Raw genomic sequence first — 20,717 nt, 5'->3', positions numbered from 1 at the left:
CAAATATTATTCGGACAAGATCTGAAAAGTACAGGAAACAAGAACAAGCAGATGAATAGGATTGTACTAAACCAAAAGGCAAAGGAAACAAATTTCAGAATGAAGAAACAACATACAGATTAGGAAAATATTTGCAAAGTGTTGGCAAAGGATTAATATCCAGAATATGTAAGTAACTTAAAAAACTCAACAGCAAATAAATAAATAAACAAACAAACAAATAACCCAACTGAAAATGTGGGCAATAAGGGATGGGGGTGTAGCTGCATGGTAGAGTGCTTACACAAGGCCTTGGGTTTGATCCCCACCACCACCACAACAAAGAAATTTCTAAAAATGGTTCATGGGTATAAGTAGATATTTCTCCAGAGAAGACATTCAAGTGGCCAGCAGATATGTGATAAAATACTCAGCATCACTAATCATCAAATAAATATAAACCAAAACCCCAATGAGATGTCAACTCACTCCAGTTAAAATAAGTATTATTAAAAAGATTAAAATAACAATCACTGGAAAGGATGTGGAGAAGAGGGAACTTTTCTATACTATTGGTAGGAATATACCTCAGAACAGCCATTATGGAAAACAATACAGATGTTCTTCAAGAAATTTAAAAAGAGAACTACCATAAGACCAAAACTCCCACTTCTGGGGATATATCTAAAGAAATGAGATCTGTATATTGAAGAGAAATATGGAAGCCCACCTTTGTTTTGACATTATTCATAGTAGCCAAGAAATAGAAACAACCTAATTTCTATCAACTAAATAAATGGATAAAAAATGTGGTACATACAGAAAATGGAATACTATTTAGTCTTAAAAAAGAATGAAATCCTATGATTTGGGACATAGATGAAAAGAAAGATCACTATATTACAAAATACATCTTCCCCTCTGTGAGGAAATGTTTTATTTCCCTAGTATTGGTTTTTGATTTGTTGATAGTAGAATTATGTCTTATCTGTATGTTGGTGAATCTTAAGCCCATGTGATATTGTGGATCTTCAACCCCTAAATATTATCTCAATATTTTTGAGAATCCCCAGGAGTATATCAAATGGGTGTATTTGTAATGTAGCACTTACTTTATGGTATATTTTTCTTGTTCATTTTTTTCTCTTTCCTTTATTATATATTATTTTGTCCTCGAGTGCTTCTTGCACTACAGTTCCAGAAGTTGAACAATCTTACAGAGTGGGAAAGAAAGATTGATCATTTTTGGTCCACCCTTTATTTGAGTATTATTCAGGTGTTCCACAATATACAGTTTTTAGTGAAATAGCTTTTTTTAGGTTTTAATGACAAGTCTGATTGTCCCTTTCCCAACTCCTAAGTCAGCTGAGTCCAGTGTGGGAGCTGATCCCGGACAACTTGAGTGATAGAGAAGAAATATGAGTCTCAGTTGCTACTCTTCCCTATAGACCAAGGCTTCATTGCTGGTCCAAGCTTGTCATGCTTGGATAGCTATTCCTGAATTGAGAGATCTTTCTTGGGAGACTTAGTGATTTAAGCAGGACTTTCCACAGCTTTTCACCATATTTGTTGGAATCTCAGATATGAGATAACTGCCCTGCTTGTGTAATCTCAACATTGAATGATTCCTTAGATTCTTCTGATTTAGCCTTAGATTTTGAATTTTATGCAAATGACACTGTGTGCGATCACCTGGAAAGATCATTCAGATCACCTGAAAAGAAATTTGACTAGTAAAGACTATCTGAAATTGTTTTGAAAGCTGTTTTATAAATGAATGGAAAATAAGTAATTGAAAAGTTCAGATGTGATCTACTAGTTGAAATAGGCAATGGGCTTTGAATATTTGGGGACACTTGTATTGTGCCTGATAAATTTTTCCCAGTGATGATGACTTTTTAAAGAAAAGTGACACAAATGTAAATTCATGTATAAAACTACAAAATGGTTTTGGAAATTGAACCAAGTCCAACTTATACATTAAACTGCCCAGAACATTTTGAACAGTGTAGCAGAGGACAAAAAGAGATGTCATCAGTACAATCACCACTCCTAGCCTCTATCAGGAACAAGACAAAGGAAAACAAGGTTATCTTTAGAGTTTCCCCATTCCACCACTTTTTTTGTCCCTTGCTCTAATGACAAAGGATCCAAAAGATTGCCTGTCATCTTTAGTTGATACCTTTTTGCTATAATACCATCTTTTAATTCCAAATCCTATCAAAGACGGTCTTCAGTAAACTGACATATTGAAAAATATTTTTTAAAGTTTCTATCTCTCCTAGGAATGACTGTAGGGTAACGGTGGGACATAGTTTAGTGCAAAGCAACTCTGATGATGGGATTTTTGGATATTAGCAATAAGTAGTGAGATGACAAATGGCAGAATTAATTATATTCTCAAACTCTATGGAAATGGTACTCCATGTGCTTTCTCCATTAAAACCGATGTTGTTTAGGACATATTTCAGTTGGAGGTTGTATAAGGAAAAGAGCAATATAATACATTAAGAAGGTCATGAGATTGGGTTCCTGGTTCAACATTTTCCACTATGTGATTTTGGACAGATGTCCATTATCTCTGTAAATAGAACATGTGAATAATACCTGCATTACCATGTTCAGTTAATTGAATGAAGTATTATAAGTTTAGGTTCTTTATGAACTGTTATATGTTAAACTGAAAATGGACCAATAATGCCAGATATGAAGAGGAAGTGTATCCCAACTTGGGAGGCTGAGGGAGGAGGATCCCAGTTGAACCAGTTTAGTATAATACTGTTTGAAAATAAAAATTGTGAAATAAAATAAAAAATAAAAATTGTGAAATAAAATAAAAATTGAAAATAAAAATTGTGGCTAGGCAAGGGGGCATACACCTGTAATCCCAGCAACTTGGGAGAATGAGGCAGGAGGATTGAGAGTTCAAAGCCAGCCTCAGCAAAAGCAGGCACTAAACAGTTCAGTGAGACCCTGTCTCTAAATAACATGCAAAATAGGGCTGGGGATGTGGCTCAGTTATTGCGAGTGCCTCTGAGTTCAATCCCTGGTACCAAAAAAATTAAAAAATAACAAAAAGGGCTTAGGATGGAGCTCAGTTGGTAAGACAACCAAGGTCAATTCCCAGTACCAAGAAAAAACAAAATGAAAATGAAAATGGACTAATGCTGGAAACATAAGAATCAATAGTCACGTATGCATACTGTTGAATACATAAATTACGCACATTACCAGTTAATTAAAGAATACATGAACATAAATATTTTATATAAACTCCCTAATCTATAACAATGATCTAATTTTTCATTATGATTTTCATCAGTAGTGTTGGAGTTTTTTAATTTTTTAATTTTTTTCCCCTTTCTTTTAGGGTAGCATTTCAGAGAGCTAGATGTAGCAAGTGGAGATATCTAAGTACTTGAAAATCTCTGACCCTGTTGCCTTAGGACTTCTCTCTTTTGGTCAATGAATTTTATTTCAAGCTATTTGGATATAGATACATCTCTTCTGTGTACATAAATGGTGCTAGGATAAAGATAAAATCATACAAAGACTTTCTGCAGGACAGTGATGACAACTTCATGATAAAACAAGGTGGGGTAAAAGAAAGTTAAAAAGATAAAAGAATAACAAGAAACAGTTACAAATTTGTATGTAATAAGCTGCATAGAAATAAAGCATTTTTAACTACACAAATGCTTATTATTGTTCGTAGATGGGGCATACTGAGAGGAGCACAGCGGAGGAAAGAAAAATTTTGGGTATGTAACACTTATCAATTGAAATTCTCCTGTGAAGTGTAGATCTTGGGTCTCTCTGTTCCCTGCTTTGTATTATCTAGTCACATCTTAAGTCACTGTTCTATCGTTCATAACTTTAGTATTTTCTCCAGCACAAAGTTCATTGTAATCATCTACACTACAGTAACAGTTTTCAAGTCTTCTTATTTTAAATTGCACATGAAGAATCAGTATTTTTTTTCAAATTGAGAATCAACGGGGCCACTCTTTGTTCTCTTTGTCATTTATGTTAAAATAATGCTTAAGCTTGCCTCATATATGCATATACACGTGTCAATCAACTTGATGTCTTTGTTATATTCATATCATATATAGTATTATATATGTACATGATTCCTAGGAGATAAAATTTTTTTTGCCAATTATAATATACACATATCTTTGAGGAAGAACCAATGTCTAATCTCAAAAATAGCATAAAGTTGCAGGTAAGAAGTAACTTGAAAAATATTGGAATGTATTACTGAAAGTATTCAGTTAATTATAAATTTGGACAATTTTCTCAAGTCTTTATATACTTTCATTGCAGAAATAGTATAAAGTCTAGGTAATGTTACTTGTCATGAAGTTTAAACTTGAGTGTACACAGTACAGAGTATATTATAGCTTATAAAGTACTGGGTATCAGAATGCATACTCACCAGAATAACTTGGTAGATTTCATCATAAAGTAATCTCCATAATCAATCACTCAAATATGTGATCAGACCTTATATTTGTTTGGTTGATATATGAATGGTATTATGTTTTAAGTACAAATATTATTTATACTTAAACTGAGCTTTTAAAAATGTTTTTTCTCACTAAAGTAAACTTTAAGTAGCTAACAATTTCTGTCGAATTGTTAATGTAAATGATTGTAAAAGAAGGTACATTATTTGAATACCTACAATTAAGTTTCTGTATGGGATTTTTATTAAATGAATTTGAAGGCTATTCAATCTCCTGCTATTATATTTAGAGACAAAAAAGTCAGTTCTTTGCTTAATGTATTTTATTTGCAACAGATATTAGCACACAGCATTGCTTTTCTATTGGTTAAGTGAATATGAACAAATGTGCAGAAGAAACTATTTCGTGATCTTCTCATCCTGAACCCTGACAATTTCTAACTACAGCCTATTAAATGTACTACCTCTACCCCCACCACACACATGTGCTAATGCTCACTCTGATATATTTACTACATACTTGCACACTATCCTTTTAAATCATTCTTCTTGTAGCTACTATCAATTCTGAAGTACTGTTTACCAAACATTTTTTTAAAAAAAAACTTTATTTCATGCTGTGATTCTTTTGGATAAATTGTTGAATATAAGTTGCAGGAATATAAAAATCAGACTGAAATTTGCAATAAGTTTTTAAGTTGCTCATTTGGTTGGATTCTTCCTCAACTAAACTGTATACTCATCTTGGATTAGGGTCATATTTGCCTTGTTTAGCAATGTATCCCAAGGGCCAAGTGGGAATATGAACAATAGTCATTGAATGAGTGAATAGTTTTGTACATGTAGGAAAAGTTGGTCAATTCACTAGAATAATTTTCATTTGATGTAAAACTTAACAGTGATTTAATGAAAATACACAATCTTTAATACTATAGAACTGTTGTGTAAAAAATAGTGAAATGTTTGAGATGTTATTTCACACTTGTACACACACACACACACACACACACACACACACACTCAGGCACACAGAAACGCAGCATCTGGATCAGAAGCAAGGCATTGGTAATTGATACTGGAACCACATCAATAGGAAAAGCAACAGCGCAGCATTGCAGCATGGGTACACACATAGCAGTCTTATAAGTGATGTGATGAGAGCCAATGAAAGTGTTATATACAGGTAGTATTATGTGTCTTGTAACTGAGGGACAAAGAACAATGGATTTTCTCCAGCTGTATACTGAAGAAAAAGTTTCCTCCTTTCCCAAAGTAAAAGAAAAAATGTTATTTCATTAAGATGAGATTAATAACATTAAAATGTTATTTCATTAAAGGATCCTATGTTCTCACCCTCACCTTTAGAAATATAGTAATGTCTTTCTGAGAGCTAGATAAACTCCAGATAATGTGTGCAAATACTGGGTTTCCTCCCTTTTGACATATAAATACTGAGGAAGATAAAGTTCAAGTACTTTTGGCATCTTGGGACTTAATTTAGGACCTTGTTTGTGCTTTCCTTATCTCTATAGAGGAGATAAGAGAATTTTCATTATCTCTTCAGATCAGATTAGTTAACTAGACAAATGGCAGTAGATTTAATTCCCATGGTATGCAAAGAGTAAATATTTCTAGGACTGGTGAACACAAACATTCCTTATTTTTATATTATGTACATTTTTGTTGTCATAAGCCTAGGACTTTTTGCAAGGGCACTATGAAACTCAGGCAAATTTAATTTTCCCAGTTATAAACAGATGTTTCAAAATAATTTACAAATAGATCTAAAACATAGGTATTTTTTATAATGAAAATAATTGGATGGCTTCTATTGCTGAATAAAATATAATAGATGACAACGAGTCATAAAATCCACTAAATAGGAAGAAAATAACTGCATAGTTTCCCAAATTTATGATTTTAAAGAAGTGAGAGAGCTGAATTTGGAGCTTTTCTGTCTTGGGAGAGTTTAGTAGGTCTGGGTTCAAGCTGAAAACTGGGTTTATAACAGGTGAGAAGATTTCTAGGAGATAGAAAATCTAGCTGACAGGAATCCACAGGAACCCAAAACACAGTTATTTCTTGTCATAGATTATTTCCTGGGTGCTGGAATAGAGTAAGAAGCTAAGACAGGATGGAAAGACAGAAAGAAATCTTCTGTAGCATCACAGGGACTGGGAAGAGTTCAATCCAGGTTATTACATGCCCATAAAACATTTAAAACCAGTTATGAACTATGTCTAACAAAAACTTGTCTCCAGTCCTAACCTGACTGAATTCCTGATTATCAGTCCCTTGCCATATCTACCTGGAAGAAATTGCTATATTTCCTGTCATAATAAAAAAAAAATTCCATAATCAGTCTTTAAATTACCATAAAAAATTCCAGTATACATTTAAAAATTATGAGACAAGTGAAGAAGAAAAATGTGACCAATAATAGATGATACTTTCGATGTAGGCCTTAAAATGATAACATTATAAAAAATTAAGGAAAATTCAAATGAAAAGATGAAGAAGTTCAGTCTATAAAATTTTAAATCAAATGATTCTTGCTGGGTGGAGTGCCTCATGCCTGAAATCTAAGTAGTTCAGGAGGCTGAGTTATGAGGATCGAGAGTTCAAAACCAGACCTAGCGATTTAGCGAGGCCTTAAGCAACTTAGGGAGATTCTGTCTCAAAATAAAAGTTAAAAAGAACTGCAGATATGGTTCAGTGGTTAAGTACCCCTGGGTTCAATTCCTGGTACCAAAATAAATAAGTTTATTATTAAATTAAATTTTAAAAAGGAATTCTTGAATTTGTGAATGCCATGCCTCATGGTATGGGTTAAATATCAGAGAGAATTAATGCTCCTAAATAAGGTTCAATGAGATATATCCACACTGTATTACACAGAAAAAAAATATAATGGAATGAAGAACAAAATAAATCCAGAACAACGTGAAAAGTCAGGTGGGACAAAATCAAATTTTTGAAAATTGCATATAATTATAGTCCCAGAAGGACAATACAATGAGGGAATCAGAATCCATAGGTGAACCCACACTCACAAAGTTTTTTTTTTTAAAACTAAAGCTATCACACAAGGAATTCAAGAAGCTCCATAAACTTCAAGCCAAGAGAAGTGAAGAAAATTATGCTTCAAAATGTCTCAAGGAAAATAAAAGATAAAGAGTAAAAATTTAAAATAGTCTGATTTAAAAAATAATGCACTACCCTTCAAAAAGCAACCTTAGAACTGAAAACTGATACTTCAACAGAAACATAGAAAGCAGAAAGAAACATATGATGAGGTTGAAGTGCTGAATAAAATAATTAATGACAATGATGATGAAGACATTCATGTCTACCTAGAATTTTATATCTGGTGACACTTTTCTTCATCATAAAATAAAAATTAAAACATTTGGAAACAAAAGCTAAAATAACAGCTTAAAAAATTATATAGCAAAACTTACAGAACAAAAGAGAAATAGATACAATATTTTAACAAAGTTCAGTCTCTCATAGAAAAAGCAATGAATATCTAAATAAAGATGTAAAAATTGGAAAAATAATGAGATATTTTATGTAATCAGAAACTACATGCAGTTTATTTTTTTTAAAGTACACTTTAAATATTTACCAAAATCGACCACATGCTAGGCTATAAGGGAAGTTTGATTAATAATAATGATTGAAAGTTTACAGAGCATGTCATGTCAAACATTTTTGTTTAGCTAAAGCATTACAGAATTGAATAGAAACATGTATGTATTAGCAAAGAAGGAAGGTTCCAATTGGTGTATTTTTTTTAAAAAAGAATTTAAATATTGATTTTATAAGTTAAAAACAAATTCAAGATAGAATAAAAGATATAATAAAGAATAGACATTCATGAGAAAGAAAGTAGACATGTAATAGAGAAAATCAACAGAAGATAGTTGATTCTTTGAAAAGATTAAATTCCTAGAGGACTGAAAAAGAAAGAGAAAAATTAACCCAGAGATGAAAAAGAAAAACAAAACAAAACAAAAAGACCACTACTACAGACTCAATAGATAGTAAGTAGATAATAAGAAGATATTATGAAAAAGTTATGACAAACTCTTTGCAAATATAGATAAAATGGATAAATTCCTTGGAAACAGAACTTATCAAAATTTCACAAGGTAAAAATAGAAAGCCTTAAAAATTATGCATTGATTTGGAAAAACTCTAACAACCTTGAAAATCAACTCAGACTCAAAATACTTCACTGGCAAATTTTCCCATACATCTGAAAACAAATAAAACCAGTTTTATGTCTAACTCTTTAGAGCAACAGAAAATAAGGAAGAGTTCCTGACTCTTTTTATGAACCAATATAACACCAATATCGAACTTGAAAAAGACAATGATGAAGCAGAAAATTACAAGCTGATATTTACCAAGAGTATAAAATTATAAAAAAAAAATTGCAATTGAGAAATATACTAAAACAATACTATATTTTAACCAAATGAGATTTATCTCAGGAATGCAAACAAGGTTTCAAATATGACTGCCACATAATCACATAATCAAAGAGGGGGAAAAAACATGATTATCTTAATTGATGACTAAAATGAATTAATAAAAGTTCACACTTGAGTTAGTTTTCTATTGTGCAAAGAATGATCACAGATTTAGCAGCTTGCAACAGCTTGCATTTATTATCACAGAGTGTCCATGGGTCAGAAGCCCAGTCAACTTAGCTGGGTCCTGCACTCAGTCTTACAGAGTAAAATCAGTGTTGACTGGGCTGGATTTTTCCCCCTCTCTGGAGCTTGAGGTCCACTTCTAAGTTACATGTTGTCAACAGAATCCAGTTCTTATGGTAGTACTACAAAGACCTTGTGGGTTGGGACTACTCTCAGGTCCTGGAGGATGCTTCCAGTTCCTTCCATGTGGTTCCTTCGTGGATATTCTCACAGGTGCTGTCCCAAAGCCACAGGTTACATCTTCTAGAACACTAGTTAAAACCTAGTTTCTGACTTTAAGATGCTCTTTTCAAGGGCCTGCCAGATTAGGTTGGTTAAGTCACAGTCCATTTTTTGGACATTTGAATCACATCTTCAAAATCTCTTCAGCTTTGCAATATAACATAATCTAATCACAGAAGTATATCCCAATGTACTGTTCACACCCAAGTGGAAGAGACCATAGAGGTAATGTGCATCAGGGGCAGGAATGTGGGGGGCTACCTTAAAATTCTGTATATCACAGAACCCATTCATGATCTAAAATCTCAGCAAATTAGAAATAGAATGGAACTTTCTTTATCTTATAGTCTACTCACAAAACTCTACAAGCTAATATCATAAATAATTATAAAACACTAAATGCTTTTCTTTTATCATTGAAAAGTAAAGTATGGACATTCATTATTATTACCTCCATCAATATTTCACTGGAGTGTCAACCTAATGGAATTAAGCAAGAAAAATAAACAAAGGAAGATTTTGATGAGAAATACAACTGATATTATTTGCAGGTGATTTGATTATGCATGTAAAAATGCAAAAATAATATAGAAACAAATTGTTGTGAATGAGAAACATATTTAGAAAGGTTTCTGGATATTAGGTGAATACACAAAAATAAATTTTATTTCTCTATAGTAGCAAAAACAATTGGAAATTAAGATAAAAAATAAACACTAATATGATGTAACTACTTAAAATTCTAGGAAATACCTCAATGAAATTTGTGCAAGATTTTTACAGTGTTGAGAGAAATAAAAGAAGACAGGCTAGATAGAAGACATCATGTTCATGATCCAGAGTTCTGTATCAACTTGTTCCTTTTCACCAAGTCCATCTATAAATTTAATGAAATCTTAACCTAAGTTGACCTCAGTGAAGATGAATAAAGTTGGAAAATTTAGGCAACCAGATTTCAAGATTTAATGTAAAACCTCAGTAATTAGGAAGGCATTTTATTAACACATTAATCGAGAAACAGGCTGATGTAATAAAATAAATAATGCAAATATTAAAGCACAAAATACAGCCATTTCCTTAACAACAAACAGCATCATATCTCAAATGAGGAAGGGGAGATTTTTAATAAATAGCACTGGTGCAGGGATTCATAAATCCCTGGTAAATATTTCGTCAACTAGTAAATATTTTAGGCTTTTAGGGTCACATATAGTCACTGTCACATATTTGACTTTAAAAAATTTTAACAGTTTAAAATATAAACAGACAAAAAATGTTCTTAGCTCATGAGTTGTACTGAAACAGATCATTGACCAGTTTGACCTATGAGCCAATTTTCCAGTGCTTTTCTACAAAACTTTTATATATGTGAGAAAAACTAACCACTTCTCCTACCTTACGATATACACACAAAAATAATGTGAGATGGAGAATATTACCTAAATGTTTTTGCAAATTAATGGAGTCTCTCAAAGAAAACTTAGGCGAATACATTAATGGTAGTGATTAGGCAATGGTCTCTTAAACTGGACACAAAATGAACTAACTTGACGGGAAAAAGGTTATCAGACTGCATCAAAATAAGAACATCTATTTCAAATACAGAATTATGAGATAGAAAAGGTAAGCATAGTCTAAGAGAAAGTCTGTCTACCTACCTACTTATCTACAAAGACATCAAGCAAGAATTCATATATAGAATATATAGAAATTATAGGAAGATCAAAAATGATTAAATAAAAATTAGACAGAAGTCTTGAACAGGACTTTAGAAAAGAAGAAATCCAAATGGTCAACATATATATGAATATATGGTCAACATTATTAGTTGTCAGGAAATACCAATTAAAAATGCAGTTAGATATCTCTGCACAAACACTATATTGGTAAAATTTAAACAATTGATAATAGCAAATGTGCATGAGGCTAGAGCATAACAAGAACTCGCATGTTTTTGATGAATGTGAAGATGGTGCAAGTATTTATGTTTATTGTTTATCAACAGGAGAAAAGATAAGAAATCTGTGGTACAGTCACACTATGAAAATCTACAACAATGAAATGAATGAATTGCTTGTACATGGCAAAACATGGGTAAATATCAGAGACATTTTTGAGACATAAAAAAGTACCTACTGCATTATTCATTACTATAAAGACCAAGGACAGGAACAAGTGATGGGAGAGAGGAGGGTAGACATTGACAGGAAGGTAACATGGTAGATATGGTACTATAAATGATTTATATCTTGATCTGAGTGGAGATTACACAGGCATAAACTTCATGAACACATGTATGAATTCACCTAACTGTACACTTGAAATTAATATACTTTATACATGTGACTGCACCACAACTCAGTGCAAAGTGTTTTATAATGAAATATAAATGAATTTGGGTATTTGAAATAAATGAACAAAATAGTTAAGTAAAGGGAAGAGATGAGAGTAGGAAGGGTAAGTTGAATAAATGAAATACATGTCTTGAGATGACTTTTATTAGTGCTAATTTACAAAGTCACTTTCTTATTTTTTATCACATTCTTTATCATTGTGTTGACTTTCTTGCAAATCTACGACTAGTTCTCAGTAGCATATATATTGCTTTAAAAAATCTTCAGATACCCTTTCCAGACTGGCCAAAATATAATCATGAAATTTTGGATGTCAATAATCTTCAGTTTCAAATATTTAACAATATTAATATTCTTAAAATTTTATCTTAGGTTGTGACTATTTTTATTTGACTTTCTGGCCTTTGGAAATATGTATATTGATATTGACTTGAAAATATGAAAATTATAATTTAGTTTAATTCATCGTTGCTCAAGCTCTCTCACACTTTGATGCTGTCCTATTTCCAGATATTCAAAGTCCATTTCATCTTTGAAGTGGTAAATTGAATTCATAATTTTAGACACATCTTTGAGAGTGTTCCTTAAGGTGTCAGGGCTGATTAAGGAGGCAGAGAGCCAAATCTTAAAAAAGAAATACTGATGGTAAAAGGCTCTTCCTTAAGCGATGTTGTCATGACAGTTTTTGTAACTGAATGGACCTGTCCTCTTACGTGGCAGGAAATAGAGAAAGCTCAAAGAACCACCATATGTCTTGAGAATATCAGTGTAGATCATATTCTAGAACATTTTCCATCTCAGGCCTAGTGCAGGGTGAATGTGAGCCAGTGTGGCAACTGTTGTGAAGTCTCTGATTTACTGTGGTCAGCTAACTCTCTCGGGTGTGTCTCTTTGGCCTTTGTGATAGTCTCCATGCAGTCTATTAAAGACTTTGCTCCAACATGTGCTTACTCACTCAAGCTTTAAATCCACGAACTATTCTGGATCTATCCCAATTTTCTAACCATCATCATAGTTTAAAAAGAAAAAGAATAAAGAAAAAATAATCCAATTCCTATTGATTTTACTTTCTGAAAATACTTTTCTCAAATACATTCTCTATCGTCCCTCCCCCAGTTAGGTTATCCATTTGAACTGTTATAAGCATTTATAAGTTGTCTGCCTGCCCTGTCTCTCTCTTAAATCCATCCACCTCATACCATGTAGGACAATGTAATAAAATAATAAAAATATAAAATTGCACATCTTCCTCCTCTGTTGGGAAGAGCTCAATGACCTCAGGTCATCTTTACCACTGTTTTTTCAGTATCAACGTCTTTTCCTCCCCTTTCTGCCTCATAACTGACTTCTACCTGAGGATCTAATTAAAACAAGTCCATTACCTCAATTCACTACTTCATGCTGCTCCATGCTTTTGTGCTTGTGCTTTTATTGTTTCCCTTCCCCAGAGTCTCCCTTTCTCCTTTTTAAATCCAGTGAATTTATGTTTAGGCTTTACTATGCCTCTCATGTGACAATTCTCCCACAACAATTTCCTGAACTATCTGAATAACTTATTCAGATGCATTTACATGGGTTTCCATAGCACTCAATGCCCATTTCTTCCTCTCCACATGCCTTATATTGCCCATTCTTTATTAGATTATAAACTCTCTGAACACAGAATCCTATTTCTTTGGTCTTCCATGCCTAGCCCAGGGTTGGTCACACAGGAGACTTCTGTACCTGTAGCTTGTGTGTCACCTTATGATACAGCTTTTCAAACTCTCAAGCACATGTTAAGTCACACCAGCTCTTGCTGCTGTCAACATACACATGTATGCCCATATTGATGTAAGTAATAAAACTGTTTATTATTTCAGCAATATTCAGGTTCTTAACTATAAGAGTCTATGAAGACAAAGGCAGTTAAAACTACATATGAGTTTCCTGTATTTTTACAGATAGAATTTAAAGACACCAAGGTATTATACTCAACATTCTCAATTTTTGTTTTTCTTCAGATTGCTGCCAATTCCTGGGGAAAGTCATGGGGAGAGAATGGCTATTTTAGGATTCTTCGTGGAGTAAATGAATCTGACATTGAAAAGTTGATTATCGCAGCTTGGGGCCAAACTGACAAGTTCAGATGAACCATAACATATTGAATTTCCATAAGGCCATGCATTTAAGTAACTTCTCAAATTGAAGTTTCACAATGTAGAACTTTGTCTCTTCACCCTATGCATATAATGTGCCTGTTTGCTTGTTTTACCCTGGGCTGTATACTTGTGCTTTCTTTATATTACTGAGTATATGAAAACACTAATAAAGGGCAACGGAGTGGCTAGATGCCTTTAAAGTTCCCAGGTTGTCTTTACTCTTCTCTCATGATAGTGTCCCTTGGCTTTAATTGTTTACAAGCAAGATGACCAGATCTGTCTTAAAAGTTCATAGCACTCATTTACAGAAATGATGTGACTGCTCTCCTAGATCAATGAAGACTTCAGACAACAAATAGCAAATTGGAAACTCATCAATATGTCATCTCTATTACTTTCTTTTTTCAACTAAACAAGGCTTTCCAAATTTAAACCTTTCTTATGTATTGTTGAAAGCAGTGGAAATAGATTATTATTAGTTGGTAATCTCAATAAGCTAACAGCTCTTTTCTTTTCATTTACTGAAACTTAACTTGAAATCTGGTCATAAGAGAAAAGCAACTGTGCACAGGAAATAGCTACTATTCATGGTCCTATGGAATGGTCTCTGAGGCAAAGAAGATGTTGAGTAAGAAAAACTTCAGTGATAACAATAGAAGTACAGTCTGGACACACACAAACTCCTACTTTTGGAAGCAAGTATACTTTGTGTAATTTATTAAAATTAGCTGCAAAACTGTATTTAGAAAGATAACATATTTACCTCTGAAAACAGCAACAACATGATGCCATGAGTCAGAAAGAATAAATACACTTTTATCACAAGCGTTTCACAGTTCACTGCTTGAGATTTTTAAAAGTAAGCTAAATTGGCACTAATTTGCATCTAATTGTGATTTTAGTTCTCTATAGTCAGACAAACAAAAATAGCAACATAATAATGGTTGGGAAAGGATATAATCTTTTAATAATTCACTGCCATCTAAATGGCAAACTAGTAAATGAAGAATTAAGTTTGGTCCATAAGTGAGCATAGTCAAGAATAGTTAATGGCAGGATAGCCAGGACCTGAATTTCTGGGCATTCTGTCATCTTAATTTTAAGTGTGGGGAATTTTTATGTTGTTTGTCCAAAGTTACTCTGATTAGATAAGCCAGGCAGGATGAATATGTGAAGAAGCACAGAAGAAAAGTGATGTTTGCAATTGTTTTCTTCATTAATCATTGAAACTTTATCAGAGGAAGTATCTATTCACTCTGTTCGCCCATAGAAAACTTACATGAGGGTGATTCACCCTGTCAACATTGGTTGACATTCCCCAGAGGATTGAGAAATAATTTCTTTTTTCCCCCTCGGTCTGACTTCCTGTAGAAACAACCCCTAAGATAAGGTTTTGTGTACAAATAACTTGTTTGGATCTTTAAGGGTACACTGAGAAGAGAGTGGGGAGTGACTATCTGCCATTATGAGTGATAAAGGAGGCATCGCATCGGCAGGTGAAGTCCACCCTGGGTAACTCATTCTTATCTCAACCAGGGACTGTTAATTACACTCCATAGATCTATGCCACCCAAGGAAAGTGCTGCTCTGGGGTTCACGAATTCTCCCCCTTTCAATCATGGCAAAAGGGTGGGGAAAATAGGTTCCGATCTCTCTCTCTCTCTCTCTCTCTCTCTCTCTCTCTCTCTTTCTCTCTCTCTCTCTCTCTCTCTCTCTCTCTCTCTCACACACACACACACACACACACACACACACACACACACATACACAAAGTAAGCAAAGAAAAGCAGGTCCTGGTCTTAGCACAATATCAGACTGAAGTCCACTGAAATAGTGTAAGACAGGCAAGGTGGGCAGGGCCTGGTATGGGTAGTAAAGCACTTTAGGAACATTCTTTAGGTGCTGAAGACTGTGGAAGAAACGAATTATAAAACATAAAAGCACCAGATGACTTCCATCTGGTAAAGTTAAAAACACTTGTAGGATTAAGTATTAATCCTACATCCCATCTATGGGATAGTAGTACATAGTATCCCATCTATGGTATTCAAATGGATAAAGGTATTAAAATCAATTTTTATGTTGTGGTTTGTGGGCCATTATTATGTGTTTTAAAATTTCCTACCTTTCCAATGATTCCAAATAAGGAGAAAACTGCACTCAAAGAAAAATTAAAAAGAAAGAAGATTCCACTCTAGTAAACCTCACAGGAAAGCACAGAGCGTGTTTATCCAGCAATTACAGAATAAGAACTGAGAGATTGAAACTAATGGGGCCAGGAGTGTGCCAGTGGGATAGGAAGAGCATTATTCCTGAAGGTTGTTGAGTCAGAGCCTTCCCTTGAATAATGTTGCTTCTCATTTTTGCAACTTTATTTATTCATTCATCTATTTCTTTATTTTGTGGTGCTGGAGGTCAAACCCAGGGCCTCACACACACCAGGCAAGCACTTTACCATTGAACCACAGCCCCGGCCTCTACCCAGCTCCTTTATGAGTATTTCTTTCTATGTTGTCCACCCTAGGCTCAAACTTGTGGTCTTCCCTCCTCAGCCTTCTGGATAGCTGGGATCACAGGTGTGTGTCACTCCACTTGGTTTCATGTTTGCAAATTTAAAGACCACTTTTGGTTCTAGTTATCATCCAAGGACCTTGAGTTGCCTTTCAGTAGTTAGCATATTCCTTGACCCAACCTAGGAGCTGAATAACTATCTATAGAATTGATTCCACTAATGTCTATGTGGTCTTCTCCTGCACTGTGGTTTTCATGGCCTGATCACTTCAGCCTAGACTGGGCAATGAAAGGGATAACAGATTTGGTGTATGTCATTTCCAATGTCTATTTTCCTTTACTTATATGGGATCTTATCATTTCCCGTCAGGAGAACAGGAGAGAAACACCATACATAAGATCATTTGATTTAACCAGGACAATATATCTCAGATCGGATGACACTATGGACATTAAGACCAGGTTTTCTTCAGAAATATGACAGTTACTTGCTTTTTACGGGGTCTAGTTTAAACTAGTTACTATGTATTAGAGTTTTTCTTGGAAAAAGATGGAATACGATTCTTATAGGAATTTGAATTAAAGATTAGCCACTCCCCTGAGTCAAATAATGTCTCCCTCTTCAGGTATCACTAAGAACTATGCAAAAGAAAAACACAGAAAAGACCTTGAAGTCAGGGATCCTACTGTGCTTGTTTCACAGCATTCATATCTTCTCTCATTTGATTCTAAACAATGAAAAAGACTTCTTCAGTTTTTTAAAATGCATATTTGCAAATTCTCTTAACATGCATGAATTAGAATGAAGTTTATTAGTTGGGGTACACCCAGTGAAAAGGAAATTTTTATCAGTGTTCCTAATAGAAGGAATATAGTGAAAGGAATTGGTTACCTGGGTAATGGAGGACCCAAGGAAACAATCAGGGTTGGTCATTGAGCCCAGAGATGAGCAACAGTGGGAAGCTGCCTTCATTCCTAGAGTGAAGGACAAAATGAAGACAAAGGTAGGTTGCTGGAATCTGTGGGCTGGGTTTATCACAGCAGCATCTGTAAGCATGACCGGCCTGTCTGGTGGAGACTGGAGACATGAAAAGACATGGGGCTGCAAATTTTCCACTTGAGGCAGGGATGAATTAGAAATAGAGGCTTCTCCATAGCTCACCCTTTCCAAACTCTCATCAACAGCAATCATGACTGACCCCATTGAAAGGCAAGTGATTAAAGAGGTTATGAAATCTAGCAGTCAGGGTTAGTTCCCACCCTTTACCAGATACAGAGTACAATGAGGGCAAGATGAATCAGAGGATAAACATAGAAAACAAATTGTTGATTCATCCCATACAGATATTAGAAATGAAGTTTATATAAAGGAATAGCTTATCAGTGGTTGATTTAGTTCATGAATTCAGTCCCTTAGTAAATATATATATGTCCTTAATTAGTATAATGCTTGCTATTACATTTTTTTTCTCTTGATTTATGGGGAATAATTATAATCTGTACCGAGAGAGATTTTCAAATTTCTTTGCCACTGTTTCTTAGGACTTAGTCTGATGTTACCACCATGGTCTATCAGAAAGATTATGATCATCTGGTGTCAGGACATTATTTTTCTTTGGATGGAGATTGAGTTTATTGTTTTTGTTGTTGTTTTTTACTTTTGTGGTACTAGGGATAAATTTAGGGCCTACTTTGTGGTAGGCAAGTACTCTAACTCTGATCTATATTTCCAGCCCTTTTTATTTTATTTTGGGACAGAGTCTAGCTAAGTCACTGAGGCTGGCCACGAACTTGTGATCGCCCTGTCTCAGATTCCCAGGTAGCTGGGACTAAAGGTGTGCAACACCATGCCTGGCTCCATTTTCAAAGACAGTTAAATGGAGGAAAAGAAAGTGAAATTTCACAAGCAACTATTTTATGACATGTTTCAGGAGAGTAAATCATTCTTTCAGGTGCCATTGCACCAGAAAGGAAACTGATGAAGAACTACAGAAGTCAATGAAGGAGTGGGAAATCAGCCTAACACCTTCAAGAATGGAAAGATTAAATTAGGCAAAAAGCTTCACATCTTCAACTCTGATAAATATTGTGCACAATTTTGATAAAATATGTGCTAGAAATGTTTAAAAATCCATTGAGAAGTAAATTTAGCATAGTAGGATTTCTCTTCAGAAACACCACTAGTAGAAGCCCCATTAGTTAGAAAATGAACAACAAAAATTTTCCCCTATATCTATAGACCCCATCTCCCACACCCAGTAAGATAAGCAGTTTAGTACTATCTTCCCCAAGATGTGGTCCGTGAAAGACTTCTGAAACTATAGAGTTGTAGTGACTATAATATTTATTACATAATTTACTGAAAAGTTCCATAGTTCATAGTTAGGCTGCTGAGGAATCCAGTATAATTTAGTTCCAGCAGTTTTTCTGTACTTTCTCACTTCAATCATACACTCTGTGGTGATCAGTATATTCAGTTACACACAATAGTTCCACATATGACTACATTTTTATCTGGAAGAGTCCCATTAAGCCGGCTATACTTATGACATGCCTGAGATGTGGTAGCCACGATGCCAGGTGCTAGGCCTATAGCAGGCAACTACCAATACAGTCCCTGTCCAATCTTACTCACTAATTAGTTTTCTAAAACACGTTTTGGGACATACTGGCCTAGATGCAGTTGGAATAGAAAGTTCCTTAATGGGTGTTTAGAGAGACTCTGAAATACTCTAACCTCCGAGTTTTAATATAACAGGGAGCACTTACGTTTTTCTAAAAATTACCTTTGGTGCCACTATCAAAGCACAGCATGAGATTGAAGTACCTTGGGCCTGAGATGCTATGAAGTTTCTTATGACAATGCACAGGTGTATAAAATTACAGATTATGCTGTATTCATTTCATGAAAGAATATTTTCCTTTAGACCCAGAACTTATTTATATAAATAAGTTACCTCAAGGATTTACTCTCTTTGTTTAACATAGGCATTGTGAGGGATGACCCTAAATTTGCCCATTTTTAGTGAGCCATTATGGAGGGGTATATCAGCTGCAGTTCCATAGGTAATCATTTTTATTGGTTCTCAATGTCCTTGCATTAGAAAGAAGGCCAGAGGAAATTTTTGGAGGTGATGGATATGTTTATGATTTGGGGGATGAATATTCTTATCTCAAAACTCATCAAGTTGGACAAATTTTTGTATGTTAATCATACTACAATATTTTCAAAAAGAACAGATTCACTTTGGTTGTAAAAACTCATTGTACAGTAATCCTATAACATTGGTAACTGATTGAGTGATCCTCATATTGACCAATATTATTTTATATTATCTTCTGTAACAATCTTCTAAAATGTAGTATATTTTAATATATAATAGAATATTTGCAACAAATGCATAACTAGTGAATAATAAAAATAAAGTGAACATATCACAAATAAAAGAAAAACACTAAAAATATGACTTTATCTGGGCACTCTACTATTTTCAATGCCTTGTTTCGGCCGTAGGGGGAACCACAGTCTCAACCCAATTAGAATGGCTATTATCAAGAATACAAACAACAATAGATATTGGTGAGGATGTGGGGAAAAATGTACACTCACACATTACTGGTGGGGTTGCAAATTAGTGCAGCCACGCTGGAAAGCAGTATGGGGATTCCTTAGAAAACTTGAAATGGACCCACCATTTCACCCAGTTATCCCACTCCTTGGCCTATACCCAAAGAACTTAAAATCAGCATATTACAATGATACAGTCACATCAATGTTTATAGCAGCTCAATTCACAATAACTAGACTGTGGAACCAACCTAGATGCCCTAGATGAATGGATAAAGAAATTGTGGTATATATACACAAAGGAATAAATAAGAATAAAATTATGACATTTTCAGGTAAATGGTTGGAGTCGGAGACTATCATGCTAAATGAAATAAGCCAATCCCAAAACACCAAAAGCGGAATGTTTTCTCTGATAAGTGGATAATGATACATAATGGAGTGGGGAGGGAGTAAGGGAAGAATGGAGGAAGGATGGATTGTGTAGAGAGAAATGAAGGATGGGGAGGCAGGGAAGGAAAGATAATAGAATGAGACAAACATTATTATCCTATGTACATGTATGATTACACAAATTGTGTGACTCTACTTCGTGTACAACCAGAGAAATGATACGTGTACAATGAACTAAAAATAATAATAATAAAAATAAAAGTAAAAGGGATTCATCTGTGTTGTAGCATAAGTCAGAATTTCAGTTCTTTTTATTGTTGAATAATTTTGCACTGTATGTATGCATATAACACA

The 20,717-nt window shown here is 34.1% G+C and overlaps 1 protein-coding gene across 2 annotated transcripts in view; it reads left to right on the top strand.

Moving 5' to 3' along the window:
* Positions 1-15,518, top strand: part of TINAG (tubulointerstitial nephritis antigen) — an 83,949-nt gene extending 68,431 nt beyond the window's left edge. The window contains exons 10-11 of one of the 2 annotated variants that reach the window (XM_079147643.1): positions 3,695-3,740; positions 13,754-15,518. In XM_079147643.1, the coding sequence (XP_079003769.1) occupies positions 3,695-3,740; positions 13,754-13,882 (175 nt within the window). In that variant the 3' untranslated portion in view covers positions 13,883-15,518. The remainder of the gene's footprint in view (positions 1-3,694; positions 3,741-13,753) is intronic. The other variant, XM_079147642.1, reaches the window with a different exon arrangement.
* The last annotated feature ends 5,199 nt before the right edge of the window (positions 15,519-20,717 follow it).

Source organism: Sciurus vulgaris, assembly GCF_902686455.1.
Source record: "Sciurus vulgaris genome assembly, chromosome: 7".
Taxonomy (NCBI): Eukaryota; Metazoa; Chordata; class Mammalia; order Rodentia; family Sciuridae; genus Sciurus; species Sciurus vulgaris.
This window is presented reverse-complemented; position numbering and strand designations above follow the sequence as displayed.